At 47.4% G+C, this 19,106-nt stretch overlaps 1 protein-coding gene across 2 annotated transcripts in view; it reads left to right on the forward strand.

Annotated features, from left to right (window-relative positions):
* Nucleotides 1-13,868: 13,868 nt before the first annotated feature.
* Nucleotides 13,869-19,106, forward strand: part of ITGA11 (integrin subunit alpha 11) — a 150,820-nt gene continuing 145,582 nt past the window's right edge. For both annotated transcript variants that reach the window (XM_090029026.1, XM_090029025.1), the window contains exon 1: nucleotides 13,869-14,061. In XM_090029026.1, coding sequence (XP_089885152.1) covers nucleotides 14,010-14,061 — 52 coding nt within the window. In that variant the 5' untranslated portion in view covers nucleotides 13,869-14,009. The remainder of the gene's footprint in view (nucleotides 14,062-19,106) is intronic.

The raw sequence follows: 19,106 nt of genomic DNA on the forward strand, positions 1-19,106 counted from the left end.
CAAACTGAGCTTTGGCTAGTTGCTGGAAAGAATAGCAGTGCAAAGGAAAATGCAGGCCCCCCTTGAAGTTTAATAACAGACGATATGGCAAAGGCAGGAGTGTTTAATGCCTTTCAACTCTCAGCTGATGAGCACGGTTAGCAGCAAGGTTGACAGGGGAATAGATAATTGTCCTAGAGTAGGGAAAGAACAGGTTAGAAATGACTGAAGCTGGATGTTTTCAGGGCAGCAGGGTTGCATGAATTTCATCCAAGAGTATTCAAAGAATTGGCTGAGGTCATTTTGGAGGCAGTGCTTGTTATCTTTGAGAACTCATGCAGGGGATGAGTTCCCAGAAGACTGGAAAAAACAAATCTAGTGCCCATCTTAAAGAAGGAGGGTGGCTGGGGGAGGATCCCAGGAAATTACAGATCAATCAGTCTAACTTCAATACCCAGCATATTTCTAGAAGGGTGGAGGCCAACCTGTGGCACGTGTACCATGAGTGGCTTGAGCAGCCTCTGTGTTAGACATGTGACTGGCTTAGGGAGGGGGCTGAAAGCAGAGCAGCAGATCGGGTAGGGGAAGAGGATCAGAGTGGCACTTTGGGAGGACATGGGGCTTAATTTATGGTATGCCCACCAAAAAGTTTGGCCCCCTACTGTTCTAGAAAATACCATCAACGGATCTATTTCTAAGCAGTGGGGGGTTAACAAGGAATAAGTCATACTTAATCAACCTGATTTTTCCTCCTGTGACACAGGGGTGGGCTTTGTGGAGGTGGTGATGTAGGAAGAGAAATGTGTGTAATCTGCCTTGACTTTAGCAAGGCTTTGTCATAGTCTCTTGTGATCTCTGGAGATCCCTTCCAGCCCTACTTCTCTCTGATTCTCTCTGACACGCTATGACTGTATTAATAAAAAGTCATGGGGAAAACATTCTTCCACTATAGTCACCTCTGGCAAGGACTTACCTGGAGATGCAATTTCGACACCGGGCATCAGAAAAGATGTAGACAAATTACAGAGTCCAGAAAAAAGCAACACCAATGATGAGAAGTATAGGAATCTCAACGTACGTGAAGTTGAGACAAACTGGGTTTGCTAATCCCGGTCAAGAGAAGACTGAGGTGAGATTTGACACATTTCCAAACGCAGAAAAGGGTTGTTCTGAAGAGGACAGTGACCAACTACTATGTCGGCAAGGGACAGGACCAGAATTAAGTCTTAAATTGCAATAATGGGCACTTTAGATTGGAAATGAGGAAGAACTTTTTAACCATGAGAGTGGTTCAGCACTGGAACAGATGAGGCATGATGCTCATAAAAGCGTCCTATGATGGAGATCCCACAACAGCTCCAGGTAACGGGCTGGCTGGGATGGTTTAAATGGGGATGATCCTGCCTTGAGTGGGGAGCTGGGTTGGACAACATCCCGAAGGCTCTGTCAGCCTGACTTTTTGTTTCTATGATTGTATTTTTCTACGATGAGGATAAATCTGACACCCAGGTAAAGTAAGGGCCAGCTGGACTTACGATAAATGAGGCTTTGGAGCATGAATCTCTCCTGAGCTCATGCGTGGGACTGGTTTGAAATTTTTCCATCCGGGATTTTATTTGGCAGGAAAAAAATGTGGGGTCGTTTGTTCGTTTACAAATATGGCTGCTCTGTTGGTGGAAAACTTCAACTTGGAGGGGGGTGCCAAAGTTGCTTATCGATCTGGCCAAAAACTGGAAGAAAGTTTGTCATGCTGAAAATGTTGGGATTTTTCTCTCCCCCCCAAACAAAATGTTCTTTTTTTTCCATAAGGGGGAAAATCACATTTCTTGATGAACTTTTTTTTTTTAATAGAGAACTGTAGATCCAGCATTTTTATTTTTGGCTGCTCGTGGGGATTTAAAGGTTTGCTCCAACTCTCATTAAAGTGGATGGAAAAGCTTCTCAAGTGAGTGTGCGAATGGACTTGGCTTATGATTGGCTTGGAGGAGAGAATCCCACCGCACCTGCAAAGTGCAATTTCCAGCGTGCGCGGGGACTGGATTCTTGGCATCCTGCGCGTCTGCGCAGAGCCAGGGACCTGAGAGTAGGGAGCAGCCTTGTCCAGAGCTGGAGAGGGCAGGGAGCTGGGAAGCCCCCTGGGAAGAAGGGGGACCATTGGCAGAAGCTGGGTACCACAGCAAAGAGAGCAATAGCAGAGCATGCAGAAGCCAAGCCTGTTCGCAGTGCTGCTGGGGCGATCCCTGCACGCTTGTATTCGATGGACTAGCTTCCCTGGGACCGCAGCGCAGTGCAATTGCACTCGTGACACCCGACGGACTGATGCATGAGAAGAAAATGGGAATGGCAGAATATTTGGAAGCATCTACCAGTTGCCAGAGTGCGACAGGGAAGAGAAGGATTTTGCACACACCATTGTGGGCTTCGCTATATTCTTCCACCTCCATTGTGTTCACCTTGGAGATGAACTTCCCTCATCCTTTCTCTCTTAAAATGTTCTATTCCTGAGATTTGGTTTTATTTTGAACCCTGGAAAAGAAACCTCTACAGCAAATCTTTTCCTATTCTCATTCCAAGCCTCTGGAGATTTTTCTGCTGAGATTAATCAACTGTGGGAAGAAACACTTGTTTCTACTGGAGATTTTTATATATGTATTTACCTTAGTTATCTTCATTTCCCACCAGAAAATATTGCTATCAGCTGACACATTTGTCTTCCAGACCGTATAAAGATGCTGCAGGTTCTACCCAGTCTCAGAATCAAAAGCTGGGATTTGAAGGGAGCAAATCATGCGTTTGCATTTTGAAATGATAGACTTTGGCAGAGAGGATGGGCTTCTGTGAGCTGCATGCTCCTCACCTCTCCAAGAAGAATATATGCAAATGTAACCCTGGCCAGTGGGGAGATGCAGTTGACTCAAATCTGGCTGTTTTGCCATCAAAACTGACTGGAAAGTGCTAGGGGCCTGGATTATACACAGCGTTGAGGGGGAGCTCTGATCCAAATGCAAAATGGGGAAATAATTTTTACCTTGGGTCCAGTTCTTTTTCTCCTACAGGATTAATAGCATGTGACGGACAGCAGGCTTTAGCTCAACATAAGCAAGACTGCTTCATTTTTCACAAGAATCCAATGAAATGTGCCCATAATAGTTTAGGTTTTCCTGACGTGATTTCTTTTTCCAGTGCTATCCTGCTATTGCTTCCTCCTCTCATTCCCCTGCAGACCATTCCAGCTGACAGCTGTTTACATTTTGAAAGTATTACATCAATATTATCACAATGAAGCTTTATTTTCCTTTGAACTCCTAGCATTTCTGGCCTATGCAAAGAAGCTCAGTTACATTAAAAGGTCTTTATCACAATCTCCACTAAGGCAGCAGAAAGAAGTGTCCTCAAACAGTGTCACCCAATGAATGACTGTGCAGTCTGCACTGGTTTGCAGAATATCCACCCAAGAAGACCTCAATCCCCTGCCATTTGATGAATGCTGAATAAAACCTGGGACATCTGAACACTGTTTGTAGACAATTCACACATAGAAAGAGGCATAACTGATTTAAGGAAAATCTTTGCAACATATTTCACTTAATTCTAGCTGCACCATTTAGAATTAGATTCCTTCTCTCCTCTTCTTCTCATTATTCTCGCTCCCTCACTTAGTCTAAACTCCAAGGTTAGGGACAGAAATTACACATAAACCAGTTTAAATGATCCAAAACTGGTTTCAAACCTGTAACAGAACATACGTTCAGTGCACATAAACCAGTTTCAAAGTGTCTGAAACTGGTTTAAGATGAACCTGACTGAATGTAGTATCAGACTTAACTGATTTGGGTCAAACCGGTTTATGCAATGTCCCAAACCCCTACCTAACAGAAGCATTTCCCATTCTTACCTCCTTGCATCTCTCTCTTCCCATGAACAGGTGTGAGGTCCCACTGGGCATGTCTACATGTGCATCAATGCTCCGTAATTACTGCACATTAAGTTTAGTACCTGTAATAACAAGTACTAACTTAATGCGCAGTAATTGGCACTACTGCACAGTAGTGCTGGTGCACATCTTTTATGTGATGCTAATGCACAGTAGATAAATTGACTGCACATTAGCACGACTTTTGTCATTACGCACTAATGCACAGTAGAATTAGTCTACTGCACTATTAGCACCTCCTGTAGATGCGCCCACTGTCCATGATCCTAGAAACAGGTTGTAACAATGAGAATAGGGCTACGGCCTGCCTAATAGGGCTGTGAGAAACGGCAGCGTTCCATTTCGACCAGTGTTTTGACATTTTGACACAACAGCATTTTGAATTTGTTTTGATTCAAAACAGCTGTTTCGCCTTGTTCCATCGAAACAGTCAAAACGGCAAAACTGTTTCAATGTTTCGTCCATAGGATATAATGGGGAAGGACAAAATAGCCTATAACTTTATGACTTCTGGCCTGATTTGAATGGAACTTGCAGAATGGCAGCCCCTTCTGAAGGCATGAAGCCTGCCAAGTTTCAAGGAGAAAGGTGCAGGGGGTTTGGGGAAACTGCACCCCAAAATTTTGAAAGCAAAACTTGTGTCACATGTGTATTAAGCCACAGTGTGGTCAAGACTACCTTCATGCTAGCCGCTGTGGAGGCCACAAAGCCTGCCAAGTTTCAAGGAGAGAGGTGCAGGGGTTTGGGGGAAACTGCACCTCAAGGTGCACACAAGCAAAACACATGACATGGGTGACCCTGCGTGTGCTAAGGCGCAGCGGGGTACAAGCTGCAGGGATGGTGGCCCAGATGTCAAGGAGATTGGTGCAGGGGGGCTGTGGGGCCCCCCCTGCAAAACTCATGACACGGGTGCTTGTGCAACTGACTGTCTCTGCCTTGGGGCAGTTGATTGTCTGTACTGAGTCTTTCCTCTCCTTAGGCTGTGGTTTTGTAGTTGTTAATTGTTGCTAATTAACTGGCTACATTAGATAGCAACTGTGTATTGAGCTGGTCCCTGAGTGAATCATGGTTGATTGGTAACTGGTAACACAGTAGCTTACCAGCCAGGCCTGCAGTAGTTCACCCCCCACTCCCAAAGCAGACACAGTTGCACAAGCACCCATGTCATGAGTTTTGCCTGTCAGCAGCTAGGGGTGCAGGGCCCCAGAACTCACCTGTACCGATCTCCTTGACAGCTGGCAGGCGTCATGGTCACAGCAGGGGCCACCATCCCTGCAGCTTTCACCCCACTGTGCCTTAACACACACAGTGTCACCCATGTCACGAGTTTTGCTTGTCCTCAGCTTGAGGTGCAGTTCCCCCCAAACCCATGCACCAATCTTGAAACTTGGCAGGCTTTGTGGCATCACCAGGGCCACCACACCTGCAGTATTTACCCCTCTGTGGTGTAACACATACATGTGACATGAGTTTTGCTTTCAAGAATTTGGGGTGCAGTTCCCCCAGAACCCTTGCACTGAACTTTAAACTTGGCACACTTCATGCTCTCAGCAGAGGCTACCCTCCCTGCAAGTTTCATCCAAATCAGACCACAAAACAACAAAGTTATAGATATTTCATTAATTCCCCATTATACCCTATCATCAGATCTCCAAGGCAGCTCTGAAGCTTCAGAGCCACTTCATGCAGATCAAAGCAGAAACCTGGTCCGGAGCTCCAGATCACATCCCTGGGATTTGACGTGGCCAGATCCGAAGCCGGATCGAATTGCTGTCTACTCACACAAGCCTAATACATACAAGGTACACTAGTGTAGAGTAGTGTAGTATAGTTATAATGTAATAATGAGAGAAAGATGAGAGAAAAGGAAAGTTACAAAATCTGAAATTTCAAAAACACTTTTCTTTTCAAAAACTCAAGCAAGACTTGGTTCAGTATGAATCAAATGATAATGTTATTTGTAAGTTTCCTGCAAAAATCTCTAAATAATTTCATCCCAATTGCATCCAAAAGACCATTTTGTCTTTCCTTTTCAATGAAGCCTTATTTTTCAGGCAAGGAAAATTTGGGTGAAATCAATGTGGTGAGAAGCGAAGGTATACTATCCAACCTAGGATACAGCAGCCTTTTCATGTCAAGCGAATAAGTGTCCATGCTGGATCCTAAAGTCATGGTGTGAGATAAGGCTGTGTGGCCACAGACAAGCATTTCAGGGATGGGTGAAATGATCCTTATACCACGATTAGGGGTAAGAAGTGGCTCGGAAATAAATTTGTACCAGGGCAATTAGTCCAGGATAGGTCGTGGCAGGCGAGCCTGTGAGCCGCTGAAGAGGGCAGCTGAGGGAGGCTAGAAAATTTCTATGAGACCACCAATGGATCCAGGGCCAGCTAATACATATTAAGATGGCCTTATGGCTTGCATAAGCTCCAAACAAGAAGGAGTTGCTTTAACCCTCTTGGCCATTTACCTTGGGCTAATTAGCACTACTGCTCTCTTCTCCCCTTCCTCCCCCTGCACACCTTCTTTTTTAGCTCTTTTGTATTGGGGAGTCTGTGCAATTGTATCACTTCATGTGGTGGGGGGCACTAGCAACTTCCACATCTTTTTTAGCTCTTTTGTATCAGGGGAGTCTGTGCAATTGTATCACTTCAAGTGATGGGGGGCACTAGCAACTTCCACATCAGTTGCTCGGTTTCTAAACACAACAGTCCCAAAGTGGACTTCTTATCTGAGGTTTCTTTCCAAGGGAGAGCATTAACATCACTAATGAATGCAATGTGACCTCAAGGACGCTGCTAAGATTTTTCCTCTGTCCTGGAAGCTGTGAATACCACGCTCCTGGGACCACTGCACAACACTTAGGAGAACTTGGGGAGTGCAGTCCGTTCCATGGAAAGGCCTAGCGCATACAAAGCCAGATGCAGAACATAGCTGCCAAATGTGCAGGATTATGTCACAATTTACTGTATTTATTGAACTGCTCAGTGTTGTCAGCCTTGAGAAGGTCCAAACATATGAAGGGCTGTGGTTTAGCCATTTGGCAACGTGTACATCCTAATAAATGCAACTATATATATTTTTGCATATATATATATATAAACCTCTCCCTCCATGCCTTTTATCCCCTTGCAAATTATTCTCCATGAAGAAGCCGGTGCCTGTGCAGAAGTGTGTTATAAGAAAACAGTACCCAAAGCAGTTAGACTCCTACCCAGTTTTCTCAGCACGCTGGACATTAATGATTCCTATTCCTAACTCAGGTCCTGTATTACATTTTGCTGTGCTGCTTTTTAAAGTTTCCAGGGGGTATTCCTTTCGGGTTGCGCTTCAGACAGTGTTGTTATGAGGGTTTCACTGGCCAGGGGGCTCCCCTAAAGATGCCTGCTGTTGAAAACAGGGTCTGGTTTTCACTTGCCAGGAGCTTTGGCAGCCTACAGTTGCAGGCTAGAAATCCTGAGTTTCCCCTTCCAGGGTACCTGGGTAGGAGGCTGTGGCCCCTGGATCACTCTGTGAACCACAGGTTATGAATGCATTGGCTTTTCCACAACAAAATCTGAGTTTGGCTGAAGAATTGGGTCTGTGGGACCCACTCCTGAAGGAGCGCTGATTTGTGGTTTAGATAGGAATACAGGGTGGGGTTGGCTTTCTCCCAGCCCTGAACTCCAGCTGGCTTTGGGACCAACTAAACCACTGTGGCTTACATTATGCTGCAAAAAAACAACACTACACCACTGGCCTGTCCCAAAAGCAGCCGGGGAAAGGGCTGAATCTCAGAGGCATACTTCCTTGTGTACCTCTGTACTGGATCGGCTGCACAGGTTGATGCCTGGGCTGCACCTCTCCTAGTCCTGGGGGAAGCATGTGTGTGTATGGACATCAGGGCCAGGCCATGTCTTTAGGGACAATGAGGAGATTCTGGCTGTCCTTTCTGTCCTGCACAGCTGCTCAGCCCAGAGCAGAGTCCCTCCACTCATTTCTATGTGCTCTGTTCAACCATCTGCTAGACAGGATTAGTGCTTGCTTAATAACAAGGTGACGTTCCTAAATCCCTTGAGATTCTGGGAGGGGACGTACTAAGTAAGAATCAATTATTCTCTTTTGTTAATATTACAAATATTTTCCAGCTAAAAAATTACCTAGATTAAAAAAAAACCCTTGGATCCTGGAGTGCCCAGACTTTGGGAAACTCAGACTGAAGGTCCATCTCATTATCTGTGGGTCTGAGCATGCCCCAAGATTTGCACCTACCCACCCATCTTCTGCCCATTGGTAAAACACACCCCTGAAATGTGCTTCCCTTCTGCTACTTGCTGCTTCCTATCTCTGAAGGAGCAGCAGGGTTTTTGCCATCTCCTCCAAGTGGTGTGTGTTAGGCTGCTGTATTTCTTTCATAGGGTATCATATAATCCAGTCCCAACTGTGATTTCATTTACCAAACTAATAGGGTTTGTGTGTATAATTAGGTATATTATAGTAACTCAAGGATCACTGGCCATTTGGGTATCCCTAGGTATATTATAGTAACTCAAGGGTCACTGGCCATTTGGGTATCCCTAGGTATATTATAATAACTCAAGGGTCACTGGCCATTTGGGTATCCCTAGGTATATTATAGTAACTCAAGGGTCCCTGGCCATTTGGGTGTCCCTAGGTATATTATAGTAACTCAAGGGTCCCTGGCCATTTGGGTGTCCCTAGGTATATTATAGTAACTCAAGGGTCACTGGCCATTTGGGTATCCCTAGGTATATTATAGTAACTCAAGGGTCCCTGGCCATTTGGGTATCCCTAGGTATATTATAATAACTCAAGGGTCACTGGCCATTTGGGTGTCCCTAGGTATATTATAGTAACTCAAGGGTCCCTGGCCATTTGGGTATCCCTAGGTATATTATAGTAACTCAAGGGTCACTGGCTATTTGGGTATCCCTAGGTATATTATAGTAACTCAAGGGTCACTGGCCATTTGGGTATCCCTAGGTATATTATAGTAACTCAAGGGTCACTGGCCATTTGGGTGTCCCTAGGTATATTATAGTAACTCAAGGGTCACTGGCCATTTGGGTGTCCCTAGGTATATTACAGGGGTGTGGGTTGTAGCCGTGTTGGTCTTAGGACACAGGCAGACAAGGTTCTTTGGGTGAATCTGACATCTTTTATTAGACCAACTTATGCAGCCCAGCCCAGCCCAGCCTCTGGCTTCTTTACTTTTCTTTCCATCCAGGAAGAGCGCACACCAAGTGCTGAAACTTCCTCAGCCTGATGAAGGGTTTTTGAACCCGAAAGCTTGCTTAATAATTGTTTTCCAACTATTTAAGTTGGTCTAATAAAAGATATCAGATTCACCCAAAGAACCTTGTCTGCCTAGGTGTATTATAGTAACTCAAGGGTCACTGGCCATTTGGGTATCTCCCTGATGGAACAGGTGTGACGGCCATACACTGGTAGTATATTTTAGGATTACTTTTCAAAGGCTCTCTCATTCTTGAACTCAGACTACTCACCACTTTTGGAGTCTGACCTTGTCTCCATTGAAAGCAGTGGTATTTTACACTGGAAAACCTCTCTGGTGAACTGAATTATCAGTCACTCTCCCTATAGTCTTGCCCACCAGTTAACAACATCCCCATCTCCCCGGGGAACACTGAAACCAGCTCTTCTGAATAAACACCATGTGCTAGAGCTGAGGCAGGTTGTAATCATCATGTCTGGGGCTTGTACTCAAGGGGCCATTTGTACACTTGTGTTTTGCTGTCACACACAATCGACTCGTGGAATAAGAACTGTGGCCCTATAAATCCACCTTTTCTGAGGGACTTAGATGATGGCTTTCTTGGCTCAAAGTCAGTTTATAGGAAGCCTGTTGCAGCATAATTTACCTAGGGGTTGGAAGCAACCCCCCGATCTCTCAAACAGCTCTCCAGCCCTGGAAACTCCCAAGTGGGAACTGGAGAAAAGCTGGCCAGATGCTTCTGCAGCTTAGCTGGCTGGTTCTGCACCCAGGAGTCCTTTGTACTAAGTTTCACCTTATTGGGAGTATCAGAAAAAGCCTCCTCTCCCAATAAGAAATCACTCTGTGTGAGTAACAGAGGGCAATCCGGCTCTCTTACTTTGCGTGGTTTTTACTTCTGGGAAGAAGAAAAAAGCTGCCCTATCCATTGGGTTTTTAAGAAGAAATATTCATTCTAGTGGCACGAGAATTGAGACATGGCTCCCACCGTGATGCTGAGGACTGATCACCTCTAAGCACGCCCGTTACAGCGTCGCGAAGAGTCTGTGCATGGGGCAACTTAAAAGGCTGTTCTGGATGTAACACTTCCTCTACCGTTCCGGTCATCAGTGGTCAACTAAAGGTGCTGGACTTGAAAACTTCTTGACTTTTATCTAAGCTACTTGGGAAAGCAGGTATGGTCTGATGCAACTCTAGAAGTCTAGATGGTCTCAGCGAAATTCCCCTGGACTCCATGTGTGGTCACATGTGTTTGTCCTTTTAAGCATCCTGCTTAAATAAGATATGGAAAATCCTTGGACTTCCATCCAGCAAAGACATGGCCCTTCACTTGCTGTCCATGTTGGCATTAGCTCCACAATGCATGCATGCAAGCCCTTGCAAGACTGAGGCTTTACCATGGGCAAATATACTGCCATGAACAACAGCAGGGTTCCCTCGCTACCCGCCTGTCGCACAAGGCTTTGGCTGAGTCGGTATATACTGCTGCAATGTTGCATTTTTGCTTAAATCATATAGCTCACCTACACCATTGTCTTTTCACTGTAGTATTTGTCTGTGCTCTTAAATTTCATTTCTGTGCCTTACAGAGACTTCCCCCGGGTTGTTTCCCAAAATACCACATCACACACACACACACACACACACACACACACACATATACACACACAGAGTCTCACCTGACCTGTAGATCACCACTTGATGTGATGGCTTTTTTTTCCCCTCTGGAAGCAGCTGTGGTGGTGATAGCTGGGAAATTAAAGAAGAAAAATGCTTGAGATTTGGAACAAATTGCACGCAGACAAATTAGAAGAGGCTGCGCATACTTGAAACATGTTGAATTCTGCTGCTGCTTTCATCTCTGTTCAGGCCGTTCACCCCCTCCAATCTGGAGCCCCCACGTTGTGCATTTTCTGTGGAAAGAAATCAGCTCTCCCAGATGCTGTGCTTTATCCAAGCAAGAGTCGTGAGCAGAGCTCATCTCCCTCCTTCACATCCTGAGCACAACTGGAGAGATTACTGATGGACAGAGATCAGATTTGGATGCATGGACCTGTTCCAAAAGGTGGAGATGGTTGTTAACAAGAGTGAGGTGAACTATGCAGACCCCCTTCTCCATCTTCTCCTTAGAAGGAGTTGTATGGGTGAAATCCCCATTCCTGGAGTGTTTTTTGTCGGCAGCTCTGACTGCAATTATATTTTAAAATGGACCCAACAGAACAGAGGGCAGTTTTGTAGCTAGATGCTTCACAGCTTCCTTCTGCAGGATCTTGGGCTCCAAAGAGATTTAAAGAGAACAAGCCCATCTAGAATCAAAACCATCCTTTTATTTTATTTTTCTTCCATACAGAAAGGGAGAAAAACCTGGCATAATCTTATGCTGCTGGTGCTGCCTGGACCCCCACTGATTTAGTAGGTTCATTTTTATTTTCTGACTCCAAAGCCCAAGTGTACCACGGCTCAGTATCCAGCACTGAGTTCTGCTCTTGATAGATGAGACCCTTATTGGCTTGGGATTTGGGGTCTCACAAGTGTGTTATTGCAGAATAGGACTCTTGGATGGTGGGTGCTTTCTTGCCAGGGGAGACGAGCCCAGAATACAGCTTGCCATATTCAGAGGTGTATAATGGATTCTCAACATGTCCTCCAGGCCTGCAAAAGAGAAGATTTCAGTTTGCAGAAGAGATGACTGAGGGGGATTTGATATCAGCCTTCAGCTTCCTGCAGGGGGGCTGCAAGGAGGATGGAGCTGGGCTGGTCTCAGTGGGGCAGATGGCAGGACAAGGAGCAATGGGCTCAAGCTGCAGCAAGGGAGGTTGAGGCTGGATATTAGGAAAAACTCTATCACCAGGACGGCAGTAAAGCACTGGCACAGGCTACCCAGAGAAGTGGTGGGCTCTCCATCCTTGCAGGTTTTGAAGACCAGGCTAGACAAAGCCTTGGCTGGGATGATGTAGTTGGGGCTGGTCCTGTTTTGAGCAGGGAGTTAGACTACATGTGACCTCCTGAGCTCCCTTCCAACCCTCATTTTCTATGATAAGCCACGACTTTCAAAACCAAACCTATTGCTAGTACTGAATCATACTGAAGTCAGGCTGGAAGGGACCTCTGGATGTCATTGAGTCCAACCCCCTGCCTGAGGCAGGATCATCCATATCCAAACCACTCCATGCTCGCCCTTATCTAACCTTTTCCTAAAACTATACAGTCAGGCCCATTATGACTTCAAGGGATATTGCCCAAAGACAGGAAAAGCACCCCAACCTGCCAGATAAAGTAGGGGGTTGAGAGCTGACCGCTCCCCACCGCTGCAATGGTCCTTAAGAGATCCAAGGAAGTGAGCCGTGCCATCCCTCTGCAGAGGAAGGCAAAACCCCCGCCGTCTGTACTAATCTGACCAGGGAGTAAAATTGCTTCTTGATCCCAAATGCAGTGATCAGTTTGATCCTAAGCAAGACCCTCAACCAGGAACCTATGTGTTTTGAGTGCCAACAGGAGCATTGGCCTATCCCAGTCTAACATCTCCAGCCTTGGCTGCGGCCAGGTGCTTCTGGGGAAGGCAGGAAAAGCCCCCCACCCCAGTAGCAATAGGAGGGGAAAGGTGAGGGAGGTGATGGATGCGGGGAGCATCCTGGGGCTCGAGGCTTTGTACATTGTTTGTCTTGGCTGCTGCGGTGAGCAGCGCCTTGCAAACACTGCAGCCACGTAGCTCGATCGGAGATGCACAGTTAATGCTGGGCTCACGGCAGCTAATGCAAGCTGGTCCCTGTGCTCACTCAAGCCTTGGGGGCTTCATTTCTGGGAGTGGAGGGAGACAGAGAGAGAGGGATAATCCTGCCATGGACAGCTAGATGACTTCTGTGGACCCTGGAGCCCTATTTTTTCTGTGAATTCCCCTTGGACAGTGAAGAAGATTTCCCTTCTCTTGTGTTAGCTTCCCAGTGGCGGTTTCTAGCTCTCTGGGCTAGGATGGGAGTGCATGTCGCAGAAGTGCCAGGTGACTAGGAGGTAACTCAGTGTGGCTCCTGACCCCTCTGGTTTAGTTAGTCTACAAGGTGCACATCTATGCTGCCTCGTGCCTGACCCCAGACTGGCACGGCTAGCAACCTACCGCCGCCGTCTTGGGTAACCATTTCACTTGCCTACGTCGTTTGGGTGCTGCCAGGTTAGGTGGTTCACGGCCAGGCCCCAGCACCCAGCTGGGCAGTTTATTCCCCGCAAAAGCCACACTGCTGCTGCTCTCCAGGGGCTGGCAAGGGCCCGAGCCAGGCCTGAGCAAGGCTGCAGGTCTACGGTCATTTCCCTCACCAGGGCCGGACACAGGCATGGGCAAACCCGGCGGCCACTTGAGGCCCGGACAGAAAGGGTGCCCAAAAATGGTAAGTTTTCCCCCATTGTCTGATGATGATTATTATCATTATCCCTAGCGAAGGGGGGCCCGATACTAAAAGTGCGCCCAGGGCTCCCAGGAGTCTAGATACGGCGCTACCCTGCACCGTGAGAAATGGCTCTTCTGGGTGGGAGAAAACCCTCCTCTCCATGGAGAGCTCCTAAGTGCACTCTCCTCCGATGTCCTACGTCTGCCGATGGCGAGGAGCCTCTGCGAGGGAAACCTTGGGGGCCGGGGGATGGCCGGCGAGCCCGTAGCGCCGCGGCGAGCTCTAAAGGGTGTTGTGCACTCCCGTGCTGTACCTCCTACAAGTTTAGCTCGTCCCTCCCACTCCCTCCCAATGAACCGCTTCTGTCAGGGAGCCGGGGAAGGCGAGGGATAAGTGAAAGCTTTTTGCAGAGTAAGGCTACCACTCTGGCTCAGTGCCTCAGGCGGATGGTAGGGGTAGGGTACCAGACGCCTTTAGCACTCACATGGACTTCTACCGAGGGCTCATCGTAGCCTGGGCGCTCTGCCTTCTGCCAGGTAAGCGCCTTCTCCTTTCCAGCCTCTCCCGAGCTCGGGGGGCACAGAGCACAGCTTTCCCAGCGGGGAGAAAACCCTGGCTTTTGGTTATCTGAGGACCCAAAAGGGGAAAAATTAACCCCTAAAAATACTGGTTGAGAGAGGCAATGTTTAAGACAGGGATCAGTCATTTCCCAGAAGTGCCGCAGCAACGTGGAAGGAAGATTCCTCCAAAGGGGGAAGCGGGGGAGTAGAAAGGCATCAAGCTCTTTTGATCAGTTGCTGAGGAATGACTAAAACTGAAGGAAGGGGGGAAAAAATCCTCTGCTCTAAACCGCTTGCAATTTCTCATCTGGATTGCAGTTGCATGGAGGATTCATTTGCATTTTTAAGGACTAAGCGGGGGGGAAAGGCTAGAAAGACTGGGAGCTGCCTGTTCCTTCGTCCTGTTCCCCAGGACAAAGGGGGCGGTGGGCACGAGGATGAGGGCTGGGGATTAAAGTCACACCTTGGTGCAGAGATTTTAGACGCTCCTTTCATTTTAAGATGTGAGTCTGCAGGCTTCCCTCACATCTGGATCCCTGCGTGGCTGCATACGCCGTGTTGGGTTACGGGAAGAGGGGGGAGAAGTCCTACTTACTGCTGGCCACATGCCTATAAGTTTAAAGTCGGTTGTTACAGGGAGCGAGTCCTCGGCAGCAGGCGTTTTTTGGTTCAATTATATTTGACATCTTTCCATGCACAGCCCTCTCCCGGGGGCAGAAGGGACTGGGACGCTCTTCCGAGCCGCAGAACAAAAGGAGACCTTTCTCCCAGAAAGCGAAGGGGGCCGCTGTCACCGGCCCATTTACACCCATCAGCACGGCGTTAAGAGCCAGGGATCGTTTGTGCCACTGTAAACATTTCCGAGCGTCCTGATGGAAAGTGAATTATTATTTTTTTTCTTTTCTAATTGCACGGCTACTTGATAATTTAAGGGAAGCCACAGTGAAGTTGCCCGCCCCTGCCTAATGGGGACCATGTGTGCGCGCCTTAGAAAGCATTACGTTTTGCGCTCAGACTTGCAGTGTGAGATGTGGCTGCTCGGGGGTAGACAGCACGCTGGTGTAAGAGAGGCATTTCAGATGGTTTTCTCCATGCTTTTGGGGAGAGGTGGATCAAGTTGCTCTGCTCCTTGGGCACTAGGCAGCGTATTTTATGTGCACGTGAAGACACCCGGTGCCAGACTTGGGTCTGTTTTGTGGAGCATGGTGCATTTGGGTCTCTCTGCCTGCATGCCCTAACTCTTCAGTCCTATGTGTGCTCCTGGGACCACGATGCCACTTGGCGGGGAGGGCAAACGCCGTCCCCATGGATGTGGTGTAGAGCATGAACCTTCTCCAAACAGCAGACAAAGAAGAATAACTAAAATGGCCCAGGGGGGTTAGATAAATACTGCTTGCAGTATTGCAGATCTGGCACCCTGTGCACCTCGGAGCTCAGGGATGCAGTCACTGTGAGCAACAGGGAGCTAGCAGTGGCCTCTTGCTATTTCTAAGCAGCACCACGTCGCTCTTTGTATCCTCGCCGCAAACACGACTCTGCTTTAAATCACAGCTGTGTTTTCGTGTCGGGCAGGCCGGGAGCACAGCTACAGGGCGGAACCAAATGGAAGTTCGCTTCTTTGGAAATCATCCTTTTGCCCACACAGGAAGCCGTCCCATGACACAAGCATCCACTTGCGAACGTGATTTATGCCCAGGTGTGTGCACTGCTGTCATGTGGCAGAACAGAAAGAAAGCTGGGACCTCAAGGCAGGCTGTTGCATAAGGCATCCTTGGGCATGTATCTTTGCACCAACTAATTTAACTCTTAAACAGCTTCAGTTAATAATTGGCCCGTGTGAGTGCAGGATATTTAAATGGCAATCACAAAGACGCTAGGAAAGGCAGTGGCCATTGCATCCATCCCTGACATACCTCCACTGCCTCCAGCAGAGCTGCCCCATGGATGAACTGGGCCCAGCATGTCTCTGTTTCACAGGTTTTCAAGTCACCTGCTTGAAAACGTGACACTCCTTGTCTGCCTCCTGCCATGTGCTCCTTTAAGCCAAGAGAGGACTTCGGCCGGGGCATGTGTTGTCCTATTAGAAAGGAGTTGCTGTGGTGATTACCCAATATTAATAAAAAAAAAAAAGTATTGAGCCAACAATGACAGATGTGAGCAGAGGAGGCCGGCAACATCCCTTCTTCAGCTGACTGCCGCTCTCCCAGAAAATGCCCCTTCCAGGGAACTCTGTGCTGCTTTGTACAGGGACAAAGGGCTTGGTATTTAATGAGAGTCCAGCAAGGACCACTACTTCAGTGCTAGGTCCATGCAAAGCTAGTCTGAGCAGCATGAAGATAGCGGCACCCCCTCCTCAGATATTCTGAATAAAGAAATAGGTCAGATCCCATTTCCAGGACCAGGATTCAGCGCCTGTTGCTCACTGGCATTGTGGATAAGGCTGTACAAATGGGCTTGGTGGAAATGGCTTTGCAAATCACTCTGCCTGCCAATCGCCGCTGGCTTTGGGGCTCTGAGTCAATAGATCATAGCATGGTGCATTGACAACACGAACTGGCAGGAAAGATGCGACTTGTAATAACCAGGGCACATTGTGTGTGAATCTCTGGCACTTCTGAAAGAGGAAGAAAAGTTCAGGAACCCTGCTTTTGCTGTTGCGAGCAAGGAAATGAAGGCGGTGGTGCTTGGCTGACTTGGTTTAAGAGTTGAGAAAGTTGTAAAAGGGTTGTCACTGCTCCATCCAGCGTGTTTGCGACTGCCTGGCTGGATCTGTGAGGAGTGCCCTGCTGCAGGAGCTCACTGGGATGCGAGGAGTTGGGGGAGAAGTCGGGATATTAACACGGAAAAGAGATTTAATCAAGGTAGCGCGTCGAACTGTCGCTAACCTCCCTTGGCTTTGTGGCTAGCAATGTACTTGTGTAAAGAAAGATCCCATCATGGACTTTGAAGGGCCAGGCTACTATTTCATCTCTGTAAAATGCCTGTCCTGGCCATGGGCTTCTTTTGCGAATGTGCCTTCTTTGAACCCCTGGCTCTCATAATGCACACACGTTTCTATGAGTGGGTGGGATAGACCCACCAAATTCATTCTGCATCTGAATTGAAGACTCCCAGAGTTATAGGCTGACTAGTGTCTGTAGCTAGGGTTTGATTGGACTGTGAGGATCAAACTAAAATACATCGGAGGTGGTCTAAGTTTCCATGAACAAACAAAATCTGCCATGAAAAAAATACATGTGTACATGGTGACACCATTATGCCAGACAAACGGTGATTTTTTTTCCTCACTCTTTTTCATGTGTACATGGTCCAATCGTAACATGTACAAGTGCCCCGTGGCTTTATTTCACCAGGAAGAGCTCAGTCTATCTCCATTTTTCCCACTGACCCTCTATCCCTTCCTCCCCCAGCCCAGTAGCAGTTCATCTGTGTGGCTATATGGTCTTTTCTAACCAAGTTAATAAAGACCTGAACACACAGATAACAGAACTGTGTAGTCTGTGACCCAGTTGAGATGTTGCCTTTAGTGTGGCTCTGTCATGATTTCCCTGACCACTATGGTCAAGACTCCTTGTTCATCTGGGAATTGTGTTGGGACCATCACAGAAACATGCTAGAGAGCAGCCAGGGACTGCTTCATGTTTTTGAGTCAGAGCTGCATGAGCTGATACAATGCCGACCGCGGAAGTGTGGTTATGGCAGAGACCATTCAGGTTCCTCCTCCGGTTTTCCCCCGGGAAGTTCAACCACTGCTACCTGGTGCCAGGCTGAATGTCTTTCCTCTCCTGGTCAATCCTGCCCGTAAGGTCATAATCAGCACTGTGTCATGCATCTCCAGTGGTCCCCATCCTGGTCTCACAGAAACCCACACACACACACTGAAATTCTGCCTGCCAATAAGCTGATGGGAGCTAGTCTAGAGCAAAATTTGGCTTAAGCTGGTTTGGAAAACTGCAGAAACCTGCTTGCCACAGCCCTGTAGGTGGTATAGTTTGGGTTTTGGGGATGCAGCATGGGACCAGGTCTGACCAAAGGAATCCATAGTAACTACAAAGTTGCACAATTGGGATCCTGAGCACATATTTAACGTCTCCTCCAGTACCGTGGCAGCACCGTACAAAGCTGGAATTCTCTATTTTTGTCACGACTAAGTTGTGTTTGAACCTTCAGAATCATATCTTCTCAGCCCTGCAGTATTAAAAAGAAAACAGGCTTTCTTGTGTTTCCTTTCTTTTGTCCAGGGCCAAACACCTATAATGGAGATGTGCTTCTACAATTAACTGCTGTGATTGTTTTCTAGGGAGACAGTGGGTGAGCAGGAAGGTTATACAACATGAGTTTGGACACAACATCTTACATTTTCTCTTTCTTATCACCTTTTTTTTTTTGTCTACACCCATATCAGCACATGCAAAAATCAAACATTTTTCATCCCTAATCCCAGACATTGCGGGACCCCTCTGCTCCAGGCTGTGTTATGTCAGCTCCCAGCTTAGTGTGCCAATATCTTACACACTGGTCATAAGCCTGATATAACTTTTCTTCAGTCAAACACGGCTTGAATATCACCTCGCTGGTGGGAGACCTAGCTAATTCCCTGAATGATCTCCCTGGTGTATGACCCACTGATGAACACCCTGGCTCCCCCTCCCCACCACCATTTATAGGGCAAATGACTTCTACCCCCACCTTTTTTTGTGTCTGTATTATGTGATGTGATTTGGGGGCCTGTTTAGCTCTTGAAGACCTTAAGCATTTCATTGCATGGCTTTAATTTCTGTGAAGCTAAAAATAAGGGAGAATTAGATTTGCCAGTCTGAGCTCCTACATGTCACAGGCATTGACTTTCCCCCAGGGACGCTACCTCCAGCTCGAAGGCTTTAGTTAGACCAAATCCTCCAGTCCTCAGAAAACTAAGCCGTCTGTTGCTGAGACTAAGGTATTAGCAAAGCCAGGCGCCCATACAGGAGCACAGAATGGCATGCCTTCCCAAATACAATGGCCAGGATTACTGCAAAGTG

The sequence above is a fragment of the Crocodylus siamensis genome, chromosome 15 (genome assembly GCF_052110815.1).
Source record: "Crocodylus siamensis isolate JL-2025a chromosome 15, ASM5211081v1, whole genome shotgun sequence".
Taxonomy (NCBI): Eukaryota; Metazoa; Chordata; order Crocodylia; family Crocodylidae; genus Crocodylus; species Crocodylus siamensis.